At 41.1% G+C, this 18,837-nt stretch overlaps 1 protein-coding gene across 16 annotated transcripts in view; it reads right to left on the bottom strand.

Annotated features, from left to right (window-relative positions):
- The window catches only part of LOC306920780 (uncharacterized protein), a 28,738-nt gene extending 11,824 nt beyond the window's left edge, over positions 1-16,914 (bottom strand). For 8 of the 16 annotated variants that reach the window (XM_079497657.1, XM_079497667.1, XM_079497660.1 and 5 more), the window contains exons 1-23: positions 16,897-16,914; positions 15,591-15,687; positions 15,362-15,492; positions 14,111-14,228; positions 13,828-13,928; positions 13,170-13,211; positions 11,873-11,956; positions 11,021-11,136; positions 10,441-10,512; positions 8,833-8,983; positions 6,194-6,381; positions 5,556-5,725; positions 4,868-4,918; positions 4,661-4,725; positions 4,121-4,232; positions 3,433-3,483; positions 3,226-3,290; positions 2,684-2,795; positions 1,996-2,046; positions 1,789-1,853; positions 1,249-1,360; positions 561-611; positions 354-418 (exon numbers count right to left, since the gene is read on the bottom strand). In XM_079497657.1, coding sequence (XP_079353783.1) covers positions 354-418; positions 561-611; positions 1,249-1,360; positions 1,789-1,853; positions 1,996-2,046; positions 2,684-2,795; positions 3,226-3,290; positions 3,433-3,483; positions 4,121-4,232; positions 4,661-4,725; positions 4,868-4,918; positions 5,556-5,725; positions 6,194-6,381; positions 8,833-8,983; positions 10,441-10,512; positions 11,021-11,136; positions 11,873-11,956; positions 13,170-13,211; positions 13,828-13,928; positions 14,111-14,228; positions 15,362-15,492; positions 15,591-15,642 — 2,025 coding nt within the window. In that variant the 5' untranslated portion in view covers positions 15,643-15,687; positions 16,897-16,914. Of the gene's footprint in view, positions 1-353; positions 419-560; positions 612-1,248; positions 1,361-1,788; positions 1,854-1,995; positions 2,047-2,683; positions 2,796-3,225; positions 3,291-3,432; positions 3,484-4,120; positions 4,233-4,660; positions 4,726-4,867; positions 4,919-5,555; positions 5,726-6,193; positions 6,382-8,832; positions 8,984-10,440; positions 10,513-11,020; positions 11,137-11,872; positions 11,957-13,169; positions 13,212-13,827; positions 13,929-14,110; positions 14,229-15,361; positions 15,493-15,590; positions 15,688-16,896 lie in introns of those variants that run through there. The other 8 variants (XM_079497669.1, XM_079497668.1, XM_079497661.1 and 5 more) reach the window with 8 other exon arrangements.
- Positions 16,915-18,837: the final 1,923 nt, after the last annotated feature.

The following is an 18,837-nucleotide window of genomic DNA, read 5'->3' as shown; positions in this document are numbered from 1 at the left end:
GCCCAAAAATCACTTTCACCTAGAAATCCATTAACATTTTTTATAATTCAGCTGACTGTGGAGACGCATGCTGGAACTTTTTACTTTGAAATGTTTTATAGTTTCTGAATTATTTTATTTAAACGCCAAATGCATTCTCAATGGCGAAAACATAAACTTTGGCAAAACGTATTAAAAAAAAATCATTGTTTTGATTTTTTGGATTAAAAATAAAATTATTATTATTATTTTTTTTTTTACAAAGACGTCCACAGACGTCTTGGGCTCTGCCTGTGCGGTAATACCAAAGACGTCCACAGACGTCTTGGGCACAAAATTATACTGTAAATAAGAATGTGTACCAATACACCCACCTGCTGTTTGTCGGGCATTGGTGTCATAACATCTGACACTTGGCTGGCTCTCACCACAAACCTATCTGTATAGAGAGAAAAATACAAATTTAAACTTCTAAAAAAAATGCACTTCTGGATTATTCAAAGTGAATCGATAGTTGCAGGACCTAAATGAAGGAGCTCGTCTCCTACGGAGCACACAGTGTAGAGCTTTGGTTCACTCACCTTCCTCGAGCGGAGCAGGGAAAGGCTCGCTGAACTTGTGAGGGGTGCGAGCTGACGGGAAGAGGAGAGGGATTCAGGAACAAAGTCAACACAATAGTACCACATGCTGGAGTGTTCAATAAACTCCAAGAGTGTCAAGTTGACCCATAAGCACTGACTGTTAAACCCTCGGGCCTTTTTCAGGGATTTAATGTAATTGCTGACACATCCGAAATACCACATACACACCGACCATTTTGGCTCACAATACTTCGGAATCTTGGAGCGAATGGGAGATTCCGTTAACGTCGGCATGAAACTCTGAGAAAACATTTGTTCCGGATTGTTATCAGCCAATTCAGTATTTTAGCAGTGATATAAGCGCCCCCCCTCCAGAGATACTTCCGGGTCCTACGGTTTGTTTCCGGGTCCTACAAAACAATAATTAATTAATTAATTAATAATTCTACTCTAGTTGGAAGCATTAAGACCCATTTTAACCCTCAATGGCTTCCTTTCTGAAAAATAACGTTATTGTAAAAAGATTCACACGTTTAGATATTGCCATTTACAATGAGAAGCGGACGGGAGCTGGTGCCACGTAGCGTAGGACTACAAAATGACATCGGACTACAATACCGAATTGCTGCAGATTACCGCCCTCAAATAGGCCTCGGAGCAAAATTTAACAAAATATTTTTTGGTTTACACATTTGAGCAGACATACAGATGGCTGCCTTGGGCTGGAAGATTTCCTTGTAGTCCTCTGCATTCTGAATCTCAGCAGTGGACGCCATTGGGATGTCCCTCAGATGGCCAGGCTGTGGAGAGATGCATTGAGCAGCAGGCTTTAGACATAGAATGTCTTAAAACACTTTGAGAGCCCACGCAAAACTGCCCAAAAATCACTTTCACCTAGAAATCCATTAACATTTTTTATAATTCAGCTGACTGTGGAGACGCATGCTGGAACTTTTTACTTTGAAATGTTTTATAGTTTCTGAATTATTTTATTTAAACGCCAAATGCATTCTCAATGGCGAAAACATAAACTTTGGCAAAACGTATTAAAAAAAAATCATTGTTTTGATTTTTTGGATTAAAAATAAAATTATTATTATTATTTTTTTTTTTACAAAGACGTCCACAGACGTCTTGGGCTCTGCCTGTGCGGTAATACCAAAGACGTCCACAGACGTCTTGGGCACAAAATTATACTGTAAATAAGAATGTGTACCAATACACCCACCTGCTGTTTGTCGGGCATTGGTGTCATAACATCTGACACTTGGCTGGCTCTCACCACAAACCTATCTGTATAGAGAGAAAAATACAAATTTAAACTTCTAAAAAAAATGCACTTCTGGATTATTCAAAGTGAATCGATAGTTGCAGGACCTAAATGAAGGAGCTCGTCTCCTACGGAGCACACAGTGTAGAGCTTTGGTTCACTCACCTTCCTCGAGCGGAGCAGGGAAAGGCTCGCTGAACTTGTGAGGGGTGCGAGCTGACGGGAAGAGGAGAGGGATTCAGGAACAAAGTCAACACAATAGTACCACATGCTGGAGTGTTCAATAAACTCCAAGAGTGTCAAGTTGACCCATAAGCACTGACTGTTAAACCCTCGGGCCTTTTTCAGGGATTTAATGTAATTGCTGACACATCCGAAATACCACATACACACCGACCATTTTGGCTCACAATACTTCGGAATCTTGGAGCGAATGGGAGATTCCGTTAACGTCGGCATGAAACTCTGAGAAAACATTTGTTCCGGATTGTTATCAGCCAATTCAGTATTTTAGCAGTGATATAAGCGCCCCCCCTCCAGAGATACTTCCGGGTCCTACGGTTTGTTTCCGGGTCCTACAAAACAATAATTAATTAATTAATTAATAATTCTACTCTAGTTGGAAGCATTAAGACCCATTTTAACCCTCAATGGCTTCCTTTCTGAAAAATAACGTTATTGTAAAAAGATTCACACGTTTAGATATTGCCATTTACAATGAGAAGCGGACGGGAGCTGGTGCCACGTAGCGTAGGACTACAAAATGACATCGGACTACAATACCGAATTGCTGCAGATTACCGCCCTCAAATAGGCCTCGGAGCAAAATTTAACAAAATATTTTTTGGTTTACACATTTGAGCAGACATACAGATGGCTGCCTTGGGCTGGAAGATTTCCTTGTAGTCCTCTGCATTCTGAATCTCAGCAGTGGACGCCATTGGGATGTCCCTCAGATGGCCAGGCTGTGGAGAGATGCATTGAGCAGCAGGCTTTAGACATAGAATGTCTTAAAACACTTTGAGAGCCCACGCAAAACTGCCCAAAAATCACTTTCACCTAGAAATCCATTAACATTTTTTATAATTCAGCTGACTGTGGAGACGCATGCTGGAACTTTTTACTTTGAAATGTTTTATAGTTTCTGAATTATTTTATTTAAACGCCAAATGCATTCTCAATGGCGAAAACATAAACTTTGGCAAAACGTATTAAAAAAAAAAATCATTGTTTTGATTTTTTGGATTAAAAATAAAATTATTATTATTATTTTTTTTTTTACAAAGACGTCCACAGACGTCTTGGGCTCTGCCTGTGCGGTAATACCAAAGACGTCCACAGACGTCTTGGGCACAAAATTATACTGTAAATAAGAATGTGTACCAATACACCCACCTGCTGTTTGTCGGGCATTGGTGTCATAACATCTGACACTTGGCTGGCTCTCACCACAAACCTATCTGTATAGAGAGAAAAATACAAATTTAAACTTCTAAAAAAAATGCACTTCTGGATTATTCAAAGTGAATCGATAGTTGCAGGACCTAAATGAAGGAGCTCGTCTCCTACGGAGCACACAGTGTAGAGCTTTGGTTCACTCACCTTCCTCGAGCGGAGCAGGGAAAGGCTCGCTGAACTTGTGAGGGGTGCGAGCTGACGGGAAGAGGAGAGGGATTCAGGAACAAAGTCAACACAATAGTACCACATGCTGGAGTGTTCAATAAACTCCAAGAGTGTCAAGTTGACCCATAAGCACTGACTGTTAAACCCTCGGGCCTTTTTCAGGGATTTAATGTAATTGCTGACACATCCGAAATACCACATACACACCGACCATTTTGGCTCACAATACTTCGGAATCTTGGAGCGAATGGGAGATTCCGTTAACGTCGGCATGAAACTCTGAGAAAACATTTGTTCCGGATTGTTATCAGCCAATTCAGTATTTTAGCAGTGATATAAGCGCCCCCCCTCCAGAGATACTTCCGGGTCCTACGGTTTGTTTCCGGGTCCTACAAAACAATAATTAATTAATTAATTAATAATTCTACTCTAGTTGGAAGCATTAAGACCCATTTTAACCCTCAATGGCTTCCTTTCTGAAAAATAACGTTATTGTAAAAAGATTCACACGTTTAGATATTGCCATTTACAATGAGAAGCGGACGGGAGCTGGTGCCACGTAGCGTAGGACTACAAAATGACATCGGACTACAATACCGAATTGCTGCAGATTACCGCCCTCAAATAGGCCTCGGAGCAAAATGTAACAAAATATTTTTTGGTTTACACATTTGAGCAGACATACAGATGGCTGCCTTGGGCTGGAAGATTTCCTTGTAGTCCTCTGCATTCTGAATCTCAGCAGTGGACGCCATTGGGATGTCCCTCAGATGGCCAGGCTGTGGAGAGATGCATTGAGCAGCAGGCTTTAGACATAGAATGTCTTAAAACACTTTGAGAGCCCACGCAAAACTGCCCAAAAATCACTTTCACCTAGAAATCCATTAACATTTTTTATAATTCAGCTGACTGTGGAGACGCATGCTGGAACTTTTTACTTTGAAATGTTTTATAGTTTCTGAATTATTTTATTTAAACGCCAAATGCATTCTCAATGGCGAAAACATAAACTTTGGCAAAACGTATTAAAAAAAAATCATTGTTTTGATTTTTTGGATTAAAAATAAAATTATTATTATTATTATTTTTTTTACAAAGACGTCCACAGACGTCTTGGGCTCTGCCTGTGCGGTAATACCAAAGACGTCCACAGACGTCTTGGGCACAAAATTATACTGTAAATAAGAATGTGTACCAATACACCCACCTGCTGTTTGTCGGGCATTGGTGTCATAACATCTGACACTTGGCTGGCTCTCACCACAAACCTATCTGTATAGAGAGAAAAATACAAATTTAAACTTCTAAAAAAAATGCACTTCTGGATTATTCAAAGTGAATCGATAGTTGCAGGACCTAAATGAAGGAGCTCGTCTCCTACGGAGCACACAGTGTAGAGCTTTGGTTCACTCACCTTCCTCGAGCGGAGCAGGGAAAGGCTCGCTGAACTTGGGAGGGGTGCGAGCTGACGGGAAGAGGAGAGGGATTCAGGAACAAAGTCAACACAATAGTACCACATGCTGGAGTGTTCAATAAACTCCAAGAGTGTCAAGTTGACCCATAAGCACTGACTGTTAAACCCTCGGGCCTTTTTCAGGGATTTAATGTAATTGCTGACACATCCGAAATACCACATACACACCGACCATTTTGGCTCACAATACTTCGGAATCTTGGAGCGAATGGGAGATTCCGTTAACGTCGGCATGAAACTCTGAGAAAACATTTGTTCCGGATTGTTATCAGCCAATTCAGTATTTTAGCAGTGATATAAGCGCCCCCCCTCCAGAGATACTTCCGGGTCCTACGGTTTGTTTCCGGGTCCTACAAAACAATAATTAATTAATTAATTAATAATTCTACTCTAGTTGGAAGCATTAAGACCCATTTTAACCCTCAATGGCTTCCTTTCTGAAAAATAACGTTATTGTAAAAAGATTCACACGTTTAGATATTGCCATTTACAATGAGAAGCGGACGGGAGCTGGTGCCACGTAGCGTAGGACTACAAAATGACATCGGACTACAATACCGAATTGCTGCAGATTACCGCCCTCAAATAGGCCTCGGAGCAAAATTTAACAAAATATTTTTTGGTTTACACATTTGAGCAGACATACAGATGGCTGCCTTGGGCTGGAAGATTTCCTTGTAGTCCTCTGCATTCTGAATCTCAGCAGTGGACTCCTTCTCCTCCTTCTCGTCCTCGCTGCTGGGGCTGCGGTGCTCGCCTTCTGGGCTCCATCGCTCCTGGCGCGCCTCTTTCACCCTGCTGATGGCACAGAGGTTGCCAGTAACTCGCTTAGTATTTCCAGCTGCACAATTTGACTTTTAGGTCACCATATTTATGGAAAAAAACACTGATGGCGTCTTTTTGGAACGTTTAGTTTCCTATATACAGCTTTTGTCCCCACAAAATGTCCGCAACACAAACATTAACCCATTTAGGCCTGACCTCAAAAAAATTAAAATAATTCTAAATCCTCCAGTTTTCTGAAATAAATATTTTCACGATATTTTGGATGACGTCCCAACCAGAAATGACGTCGAATGTTGCCCAACCGGCGCTCCCCGCCTGTGGAGTGATGCGCTCCGTTATGATATCAATAAAGTTCCGTCCTTTTTATTAATCTCCGTCCTGAGCGCCGGGCGTTACCATTTTATAGGACGGAGACCTCCGTTTATGCCGCGGCTCAGGGTGTTAAGAACACAGTTTACGTAAGGCTTTCTACTTTATGACCTCTGACTGCTGCATGTGGTGGTGGGCCTCTCGTAGCTGCGTCTCAGCGTGGAGCCCTTGGGGGAGGGCTCTGTGATCGGCTGGTTGTCCTGGACATGGCCTTTGGTCTCAGAGCATCCAGACTTCTTTACTCTGGTCAGGTCGACCACATAGGAGGACACGCTGGTCAGCTGGTGAGACACGCCGATCTGAGAATAATAATACAGTGGTGTAAAGTAACAAAGTACTTTTACTTAAGTACTGTACTAACCCATTTTGGGCGGGAACCCCTTTTGGTGTTAGCATTATGTTATGCTTTAGCTATTGGAAAATAGCAGATCTACAAGCTCATAGCGCGCCACCGAGTGGCGCGCTACGAGCTTGTAGGTCTGCTATTTTTGAAAAATCGAAGAACGACTGACATAGAAAGATAGCTTTTTCAGAAAACTGTCAGGATTTAGAAGACATTTATGGAATCGTTCCCAGTAGCTGGGTCTGAATTCGTCCAAAATCAACAAGATCGTGCACTTGGTGACAAGTTTTTGATTTTTGGTATGATGGTAGGTATGGTTATAAGGTTTTCAAAAACCATCGCAAACGAGTTGGGAGCGCCCCTAGTGGTCTGTTTGCAATGAATCTAATATCAAATGGGCCAGTATATGGTTAAAAACCATAATAATTGAGATTTTCCAATGGATTCTATTAGTATTGGGTGTGCTAAATAACATACTAAAGAATTAGGAAAAAATAACTTCTGGAAAGGCATCATTTTCAAGATGGCGTCCACGGTGGCTGCCAGGAGCTTAAAATGCCTATAAACTGGGATTTAATACATACAAAATCATAACAATTATACTCTTGGTGACAAGTTTTTGATTTTTGGCATGATGTTAGGTATGGGTATAAGGTTTTCAAAAACCATCGCAAACAAGTCGGGCTCGCCCCCTAGTGGTCTGTTTGCAATGAATCTAATATCAAATGGGACAGTATATGGTTAAAAACTAAAATAATTGATAAAATATATTTTCCAATGGATTCTATTAGTATTGGGTATGCTAAATAACATTAAAATTTTGGGTGAAAATAACTTCTGGAAAGGCATCATTTTCAAGATGGCGTCCACGGTGGCCTCAGTAAGCTTAAAATGCCTATTAACTGGGATTTAATACATAAAAAATCATAACAATTATGCACTTGGTGACAAGTTTTAGATATTTGGCATGATGTTAGGTATGGGCATAATGTTTTAAAAAACCATTGCAAACAAGTTGGGCTCGCCCCCTAGTGGTCTGTTTGCAATTAATCCAATGCTGGCCTATTTAACATTGAATTCATTCAACAGACCACTAGGGGGTGAGCCCAACTCGTTTGCGATGGTTTTTGAAAACCTCATGCCCATACCTAACACCATGCCAAAAATCTAAAACTTGTCACCAAGTGCATAATTGTTATGATTTTATATGTATTAAATCCCAGTGTATAGGCATTTTAAGCTTACCGAGGCCACCGTGGAAGCCATCTTGAAAATGATGCCTTTCCAGAAGTTATTTTCACCCAAAATGTTTATATGTTATTTAGCATACCCAATACTAATAGAATCCATTGGAAAATCTATTTTATCAATTATTATTTTTTACATATTAAATCCAAGCTTTATAGGCATTTTGCAGCTATTGTGGACGCAATCTTGAAAATGATGCCTTTCCAGAAGTTATTTTTTCCTACATTTTTAGTATGTTATTTAGCACACCCAATACTAATATAATCCATTGATTTTTTTCTTTTATCCATTATTATGGTTTTTGAGTGGTGTAAACCACTCCTACAACTGGCTTTTGTGTGCAGAAAAAAATGAGCATGGTTGCTATGTTCAAAATAATTTCTGACGTAATTAAATCACACCCGGGTGAACTGGATGACCGTAGCAACCATGCTCATTTTTTCTGCACAAAAAAAGCCAGTTGTGAAATCACATCCGGGTGTGATTTCATTACGTCAGATCAGAGCTGATCAGGCTATATAATACCTTACCTTATATAATACCTAATGCTATATAAAACCTTACACCACTCAGTTCACACGGGTGTGATTTTTAACCATATACTGGCCCATTTAATATTAGATTCATTGCAAACGGACCACTAGGGGGCGAGCCCAACTCGTTTGCAATGGTTTTTGAAAACCTTATGCCCATCCCTAACACCATACCAAAAATCAAGAACTTGTCACCAAGTGCATAATTGTTATGATTTGTTATGTATTAAATCCCAGTTTATAGGAATTTTAATCTCCCGGCAGCCATCGTGGACGCCATCTTGAAAATGATGCCTTTCCAGAAGTTATTTTTTCCTAATTTTTTTGTATGTTATTTAGCACACCCAACACTAATAGAATCCATTGGAAAATCTCTTTTATCAATTTTGATTTATAACCATATACTGACCCATTTAATATTAGATTCATTGCAAACGGACCACTAGGGGGCGCTCCCAACTTGTTTGCGATGGTTTTTGAAAACCTTATAACCATACCTACCACCATAGCAAAAATCAAAAACTTGTCACCAAGTGCACGATTTTAACGAATTCAGACCCAGCTACAGGTCAAAAAGGGTTAACAGTAGTGTTTTTAGGACTGGGGATGAGCCTACAACTACATACCAGCTGGTTGTTGCAGATGGACAAGTCGGCCACCTTGCCCCAGCCCACTGGCACCGCATCAAAGCAGCAGTCTGGCTCCCAACCGTACACATGCAGCGAGTCCACACTCCCACTGTACAGGCAGCAGCCGTCTGGGTTGAACAGAACACATCTGCAAGCACGGAGACATTAGTAGATGAAGAAAATGGTAAAAGGTGCATTTATCCAAGGCGCTTTACATAGATTGTGCATTACATTCGCCCAGTCTCACACACACACATTCATACACAGATGGCGGCGGAAACCATGCAAGGCACCAACCTGACACATCAGGAGCAATTAGGGGTTCAGAGTCTTGCTCAAGGACACTTCGACACCAACTCTGGGGGAGCCTGGGTTGGAACAGGCAACCTTGCGGTTACCAGCCACCCCTGAGCCACCGCCGCCCCTATGAATGTGATGGTCCAAAAAGAACATGTGTTTAAATGGAAAGGAAAAACACCACGACACATGTGACTAAAGCTGGACAAGATATACATCTCTCCAAAGTATTATAACAATACACCACAATTATCTCTTACCGATTGCTCCATTGCTTCCCATTTAGCCTGTCAGTTTTTCACTAGAAAGTGCTTAATATTATCCATTTTGGGCGGGAACCCCTTTTGGTGTTAGCATTATGTTATGCTTTAGCTATTTTTGAAAAATCGAACAACCGACATAGAAACATAGCTTTTTCAGAAAACTGTCAGGATGTAGAAGACATTTTTAGAATCTGATCTCAGGTCAAAATGGGTTAATATTAACATTGCACAACAACAAAAATACGTTTTTCCTTTGCTTCCTTTCATGTAATTATTCCATGTACTTCCAGTACCGCCAGCTGAACCAATTCATAAACAACTTTCAATCTGCCTTCCCTATTTTGGGCATGTCATCATAAACTCAAAAGCTGCAAGAGTAGCTAGAGGCTGTACTTTTACAACCCAGATTCGGCACAAACAAGGGACTAAATTATTTTCGCTCCTATTCCACCAAAATGTGGAACGCCCTACCAACAGTCATTAAGACATGCGAATCCCTTGACTCCTTCAAAACCGCTCTCAAAGGGCACCTACGGACGGCTGCAATTCGAAGCTGGCCTCCGTAAAATCTGAATCCTCCACCCCACCCCTTTTTCCCCTCACTGTATGTTTATGTTCCCTTTTTACCTCCCTTATGATGAATTCCTGTTCTGTTCTTTGACTATATATATATATATATATATATATATATATATATATATATATATATAGAAGTGTCTATTTGTACGTCTCTAAATGTTTTGATGAATTGAACAAGGTGGACCCTCTTGTAAACAAGTGCAATGCTTAATTGTCCACTCACAGTTAACAGTCTTTGTATTGAGTTTGTGCTTGAAATGTACTGTAATTCTGCCAACTGTTAATAAATATTTCAATCAATCAAACTCCTCATTACAATCACCCCATTACCAAAGTGGGTTGAACCAAACAATTGACATCCCTTGCCCAGAAAAGCATAGATAAAAAGTAAATGAACACAAAAAGCCGTTTCATTTACAGTATATCAGGATAACACTTAAGTCACACTGACTGGCACCATACACACCTGACAGGCCCCGTCTCCCCCGTCGAAGAGCCGATCATGCTGAATTTCTCTAAGTCCCACATCTTGATGGTCCTGTAATATACAAACACAACAGTAGCTATTTAAAAAAAACTGCATGGGTAAACTACATACATGTCCTTAACCCATTTTGGGCGGGAACCCATTTGTGTTTTAAACTAAAGCATTATGTTGTACTTTAGCTATTGAAAAATAGCAGATCTACAAGCTCATAGCGTGGCACTCGGTGCCGCGCTATGAACTTGTAGGTCTGCTATTTTTTAAAAATCGTGAAAATGTGCCTCAAATCTTTGAATATATATATTACTACATTATATATTACATTATTATTAATTAGTGAACTCAAATCTTTGCTTCTGGGGAGGTCCCTGGAACAACATATTTTCAGATGGGGGGGGGGGGGACAGAGGCATATTACATTTATATTTTGGGGTCCTTGACATGAAATATTGAGCACCACTGATAGAGAAACATAAGGTTTTTCAGAAAACTGTCAGGATTTTGAAGACATTTTTTAAATTTCGATGTCAGGCCTAAATACAGATGTGGGTGTCTGTTGTACCTGTCCGAGCTGCCCGATGCCAGCAGGTATTCTGTCGGGTGGAACTGAACAATGTTCACAGGTCCAGTGTGAGCTGTGAACTCTGTGATCACCTTCCCCGCAGTTAGGTCCCAAAGCTAAGAGACATTGTGAAAAGAATAGAAGACAAATGTTGACAAATAAATGTCTTTGTACTTACCGTACTTGGTCATTTAAGATACTAAAGGTTATAACGCAAATTAAAATGTTGGTTGAAACATGCAGATGCTATCTGCTTCTAAGTTCCAACAAGCTTCATTGACTTTCTATTCATGAAACAGAAAAGCCCTTTCTGATTGTATTAAAACAACTTAAACTCACCGATATTGCAGTTGTCAAATCAATCCACGTTGATGTTGAGTGATTAACATTGAAAAATATGACTGCACAGAGTTTGACAGAAAGTTGCTCATTAACATGACAACGATGGACAAAGTCTTGACAGACAAAGGATAACCCGAGCTGTCCGTAGAGTTGCAATATTGGTGAATTTTGTTGTTTAATACAATCAGATAGGATTGCGTTTCATGAATGGGCTGTCAGGGTCAATGGAGATGGTTGCAACTTGCAGACAGTAAGTTAATTGTGGCTAATAAAAGAATAGAAAATGCTACATTTTAGGCATTTAGCAGGCACTCTTTAGCCAGAGCGACTTACAGTAAGGTAAACGCATACATCAAATGCAGAGAGACAGTGTAGTGCCTCTGTAATCGAGGGCCATAGGTAAACGAAGCTTGGGATGGTGGTCAGTGAGCCATGTTAATCGAAATAAATGATTATTATTAATAATAAATCATCGTCATAATAATAGTCTTTGGTGTATAGGTGTGGTACCTTAATGGTGCTGTCATCACTGGCAGATGCCAGCCATTTTCCATCTGGGCTGAACGCCACGCATCTCACCACCTGGGTGTGACCCTGCGGAAAACAATAGAAACACATAAACCCATTCAAGTTGTTCTGGCTTTATCCTCCATGACTGTGTGGCACAAGCCTGTGATTTAACCCAAAGGGGTGGGAACTGGGAAGCTGGATGGGGCATAATTGATTGAAACCTTTATTTATTTTCGAAAAAGCATTGAGGTGCACCCGTTTTAAGCATTATGTTATGCTTTAGCTATTGAAAAATAGCAGAGCTACAAGCTCGTAGCGCGGCACGAGCTTGTAGATCTGCTAAAAAAAAAATTAATCGCAAAATGTGGCGCAAATCTTTGAACATATATTCTTTCAGAGCGAATGTTTTTAACTCAAATCTTTGCTTCTGGGGGGGTCCCTGGAACAACATATTTTCAGATGGGGGTCAGCAGCCAAATACAGATAATTCTGGGGGTCCTTGACATGAAATAGTTTGAAAGCCACTGATATGTCAGTGGTTCTGTAGAAACATGATTTACAAGACATTTTAATTTCAACGTCGGGCCTAAATGGGTTAACACATTGAGAGCCCATGCAAAACTGCCCAAAAATCACTTTCACCTAGAAAATCCATTCACATTTTTTATAATTCAGCTGACTGTGGAGACACATGCTGGAACTTTTTACTTTGAAATGTTTTATAGTTTGAGTTATTTAATTTAAACGCCAAATGCATTCTCAATGGTGAAAACACAAGCTTTGGCATTACGTATTAAAAAAAAAATCATTGTCTTGATTTTTTTTTTTTCAAAGACGTCCACAGACGTCTTGGGCACAAAATGTGTTAAGAAGCTTGAATACTGTGTATACTGTATATTATATAGCATACACCCCAAACCTTTGACTCACACAAACCTTGCAGTATGCATTTAACCAGCGAGAGAGCGAGCAAGCAAGCCAGGGAGACAAACTTCAGACAAGCAATTCCAGACATGCACGCACACCCACCAGCAGCAGCTGACTAAACTAGCTGTAGGCCTTTGGCAATTGCTAAAGTGAATAACAGGAAGCCTAGCTAATGACTATAAATGCTGTACCACTTTTAATCAGATCACAAGGCTAAGGAGGCACTTTGTGACACCTGAATGTCTGGAGGTTGTCGGTAGTCCTCGGTTACTTAGCATTTTATATTTGGTCATCTATGCACATGAACTCCTTCAATTCACTACACATCGCAAGGCGCACGCGCACGCACACACACACACACACAGCTTACCTTATACCTAAACACACATCCTTTACTCCGTAAATCCCACATCTGAAAAAACAAAATGACAATGTTAGGATTCTCTTGATTTACAAAGTTCTTAATGGGTTGCTACAACATTGCTGACCTTTTAACCCCTTCTACTTCCAGATCCCACAGGTCAGCTGACCTGTTGGGTCTCCCAATTGTCCCATGAACTACACTCAGGCTCAGACCATAGACGTGTAAAACGGTACACATGGCAGCGGGCCACCATATTGTGGCGGGAAAATCATAAGGGGCATGAGCAGCAACTTGGAACTGACCTCGAGCGGTTATATTTTATGCAACTCCATTCAGCAAAGACCCAGCGATTGTTTCTAAATTAAGTTCTGAAAGTACAGTAATATTTCTAAAAAGGCACCCACACACACACACACACACACACACACACACACACACACACACACACACACACACACACACACACACACACACACACACACACACACACACACACACACACACACACACACACACACACACACACACACACACACACACACACACACACACACACACACACACACACACACACACACACACACACACACACACACACACACACACACACACACACACACACACACACACACACACACACACACACACACACACACACACACACACAGATATTTGTGTCCATGGACCCTGACGCCAAGTAATCCCCGAAGGGATGGAAATCCAGGCTGGATATGTTGGCCTTGTGTCCCGCCAGAGTCCGTAAGACTGAAGAAAATAAGAACAAAGAGTGAAACATGTTCAGCTAATTTTCTGTCCCACCACTATGCCTTGCTGGTTTTCAAATCTACATGGACCCCATAGTACTATTTCCTTGTACTGTTGATCTCAACAACCAGGACTACTAGTACTACTGGGGACGGACGGACGGACACACACACAAGTCTCACTTTTAGCGGCTTCCAAGTCCCAAACGCGCAGGGATCCTGACTGTGACCCTGCGACGATCTGCTCCTCGGATCCGTTGAACTGCACGCACTCTACTGGGTTACTGTGACCGGTCAAACTCTGAGAAAGATTTCCAGAAAAGACAATTAGAAGTGATTGAACTGCAAACAAATCAGAATTATTTTGTGAGCATTCTCTCATTCATATTTATAACATTCCATTTTCAATTCTCCTTTCAGCCATATGAGCACTGTCAAGCATTTTCTTTATATCTTCCCAGCTTGTCCCTTTTCCCATTTAAAACCTTGTCACACAAGTGTGATGTGGAAATGAGGCACAGATACCATGGTTAAAATGTTCTACATGCAAAGCATTCACACCTGCAGCAATTGATGATGCAGTCACAAGCCAATCAAACATGATATACCGCGCAATATACTTTACTTCTCCAATGTACCATATACTGCATGTTACCTTTATCAGGGTAGGATATAAAAATGTGTAATGTCGCAGCTAAGCCAGAAATTGTGTTTTTTGCCTTGTGTGCGTCTGAGAAGCGGCAAGAGTCCCGACTGATAAGCAAACATTTTTCATACACGCAGCCAACGTGCCAAGAGAGACATTCCTCTCCAAGATGTTTTCAAATCGGCCACATAGTGGCGTTCTAGAAGGCCACTTTAGATTTTGGCATATAAGACATTTCCTACTGTTACAGTACATGAAATCGTGGACAAGTTTGTGTCGACCGACACCAGTTTTCGTTTGGGGATTTCCACAGTGGCCACCATTGTTCAAGACACCTGCAACCAGATCTGGGAGCATATGATAGTGCTATGACGGTGGTGCCCAGGGGTAAGAAATTAAGGAACACCGCCCACATGTCCCAGAAGACGTGGAATTTGCCTGCCTGGGCCCACTGAATATGTGGTCATCCCTGAGCCGGCACACTCAGGATCCAGATTCACAAATTATGACGCCATATTCTCCATAGTCCTGGCCCTTGTGAATGCAGACTATAGGTTCCTTGTTGTTGAAGAGGGTGCATGTGTACAGTATGGCAGCAACAGATTTTAACCTTGTTCCCAAAAATGTCCCTGTCATTTTAGCTGACAAGGAACTTCCTCTCCTCAAGTCATTACATATACATTTAGTCTTAGTTTTAGTCAGTCATCATGGCTTAGTTTATTTCGTTTTCAAAAGCTAGTCGACGAACACATTTCGTCTTAATTTTAGTCGACAAAAACAACACTGACCATGACACAGTTGGGTTTGCTGACAGAGAAGAAGTTGACTCTTCCGTCCTCTCCACCAGTAGCCAGCAGGCGGCCTGAGCTTTTCCCCAGGACCAGACAGGACACAATGCTGGAATGAGCCACAAATTCTTCTGCAAAAAATATCAAAACAAAATAAACATATTTTTATGTCATTGAGTCTCTAGTGGACACCCATACTGGAATAGTTCATGGATGGATGATAACTTACGTAATCGCCAGGACATTTTGGTTGTGGTGGAAGAAGAAGCAACTGCAGCCATGATGGGGACACTTTGGAGGCTGCTGTTCCTTTTTCACTATAGTATCTATGGGACAAACATTGATCATCCATGAGGCAGCAGGAGACTATGAGCATGATAATCCATGCTAAATCAAGTCTTAAACATGACTGAGAGCAACAAACAACCACATTTCCCATTAGATACTCTGGGAGCAGGGTAGCCCCTTTCGGGACCCTCGGTTAGATTTTAGCAGTGAGCCCGGTCTCTCTGATGTCATGGACACTGGGCTCACTTACTTCCTGGACTACATCAAGGTTAATTAAATAAGGTTAGGAAGCGAAGACCATACGGTGGACTCCATGTTGCTCCATGGAAGGAAAGAAACATGCGCAATTGAGACCAGGAAGTTGTGCATGTACAACTTCCTGGTCTCAATTGCGCATGTTTCTTTCCTTCCATGGAGCAACATGGAGTCCACCGTACGGTCTTCGCTTCCTAACCTTATTCAATTAACCTTGGACTACATGTTGTCTCAGTAAGACAGCTCTCCCCCTATCCACAAGGAGGAGCAGTGCACCAAAGCATTATGGGAATTGTAGTCCAGAAAGGAAGTGAGCCCAGTGTCCATGACATCAGAGACACCGGGCTCACTGCTAAAATCTAAAATATCTCTAAAACCACATACACACATAAAGACCCCCAGGAAAGTGTTCTACATATTCTAAAAAGGTCATTAACATATATTTTTTTAACAAAAAGGGTAAAGTGTCCCTTTAACAAATAATATTTTGCAAAAACATTTGCATCCTATTGAGTGCTTACTAACCGATCAGGGACCCTACTGTTAAGTAGGACGATGTCCAAACTTCAGAAAAGCTTAACAGAGGTTCCAAAAGGGGCTAGGTAGTACTTATCAGCTGCCATTATTGTTGGCAGCTGTTTAAGAAGCTTCTTAAACAGCTGCCAACAATAATGAATCACATTAGGGCAGTGGCTTTGGACTGGGGGACCACCAGTGGTCCTTGAGGGGGTTCAGGTGGTCCCTCATAATATGGAGAGTTGGTAACAAATGGACCCTTAAAAGATCTTTAACTCGTGTGTAAAATGAAACCAAATGGACCCATGTTTATATAGTTCAGTGCACCAAATATTACAATACAATAAATATATGCAATAAATATGTGCAAATAATCTAAAAATAACAATCAAACAGTGAGAAAACAAAACGTGAATGAATCAAACTATCGAATAAAGTGCATGTGCGGTCAACAAAATGTATCGCTCCCAGCTCACCCTGCCTCCAAGTTCAAACAGCATTAGCCCAGCTGGTACAGATACCTGTATTTATCTATACCGGTGGCCACCCACAGAGACGCTCCCACCAATAATGGAGCGTCAATGCGGTGCCCACACCCATCACCAATCAAGTGAAAATAACTAACTAAGCACTCTTTGGCTCCTACAAGAGTTATTTTGATCAACGTGTTCCCTGTTATCTCTCCCCATATGGTACCAACATAAATCAATACAGCATTGGACAAAATCTTATTCAACGACAACAAAATATTCTTTATTTTGGCCACTTTGGGAGTCTGAGAGGCTAAATCTGGCCTGTTAGCTGGAACGTAGCCCTAGAATGGCACTTGTTGTTTCATACAGTTAATACAGTGTGAAATACTTTGCAATGTATACACAACAGAGCCATTCTAGGCTAGCTGGAACGTAGCAAACATTGACGGCACTGTTTTTTTGGCGCCTCTAAGGGCACTGTTTTTCTGGCAAATCTAAGCTAGCAAATATAAGACTTCCGAGGGACGATCTCTTCAAAATAAGAGTACCCTCTAGAGTATTGAAAAAAATGTGCACATTCAAACTATAAATTAAGCATTTAAACGATGCTATAGGACACACATTATGTTTCTGTGTAAAAATAAGTAATAAGTAATGTTTCTGTGTAAAGATAAGTAATTAAAAAGTTATCTAAATGGATAAATGCTATTCACTGGAGTGCATGGACTTTATAAAGTGGACACTGGACAAAAGACGGCTCCGCGAGGCAACTGTTGTGACATATGCACGCGTTCAGGGAGATGTCCTCTACCACACCCCACTCTCCGCTAAGCGGGAGAGGTGTAAAATTCCGAGCAGCAGACCTTCTACTGCTGTCAAATGTAAAAATTGAGCCGTTTCCAGACCCAGAGTGGACACTGGACATGAAAGCCGGTTCACACAGGATGTCAGCGCCCTGTCCTAATGTCCTCGGGGAGATGGAAACAGGCTAACAGCAGCCGGCTGCCACCGGGCTAGTGGCTGGGAGATGGCCGATAATACCTGGCTGAGTGTGATCCGGCCGGCTCAAGGTGGTCCCCGCTCCGGTTCTAAGACCAGCCACCGGTCCCAGCCACCGGGCTGGTGGGGCTGGGACTGGAGAAGGCCACTGGGACACGGATGGATCATTACTAGTACCACAAAACTCGCTCAAATAAATATTACTACTTTCAACTTTTTGTTGTTTTGTTACTGCGGAAGGGACGGCAAACCGGCTGAGCGGACTCTCAGTCTCTCCCGGCTCTGCTACGACTGTTCACTGGGGGGTGGGGGCAGCTTCTATAGAAAAACATACACGTGTGTCACGTGACACGGGATTTCTGGGTATTGTAGTTCGAATTTAAGCTCGGGCACTTAAACAGAGGTGCGGACCAAGTTAATCTAAACATAATAAAAACGAGAACCACGAGGTTCACGGGGTTCACAGCATACACTAATTAATCACTTCACGCGTTTTCACGTGAAACTCAGTCTAAGGGTTAAAAACACCAGAATAGTGTTTTTTTAAAAACACTATCCTGGTGTTTTTAAAAACACTATTGTTTTTAAAAAACACTATCCTGGTGTTTTTAAAAACACTATCCTAGTGTTCTTTAAAAAACACTATTCTGGTGTTTTTAAAAAACACTATCATGGTGTTTTTAAAAACACTATCCTGGTGTTTTTAAAAACACTATAACCAACTATCCTTGTGTTTTTAAAAACACTATAACCAACTATCATGGTGTTTTTAAAAACACTATCCTGTTTTTGTTTTTTTAATACTATCCTGGTGTTTTTAAAAACACTATCCTGGTGCTGGTGCTTTTAAAAACACTATCCTGGTGTTTTTAAAAACACTATCCTAGTGTTTTTTTAAAAACACTATCCTGGTGTTTTTAAAAAACACTATCCTGGTGTTTTTAA

This window comes from Electrona antarctica (genome assembly GCF_951216825.1).
Source record: "Electrona antarctica genome assembly, chromosome: 3".
Taxonomy (NCBI): Eukaryota; Metazoa; Chordata; class Actinopteri; order Myctophiformes; family Myctophidae; genus Electrona; species Electrona antarctica.
Note: the sequence above shows the minus strand (reverse complement) of the source record. Positions and strands in the feature narration are given on the sequence as shown.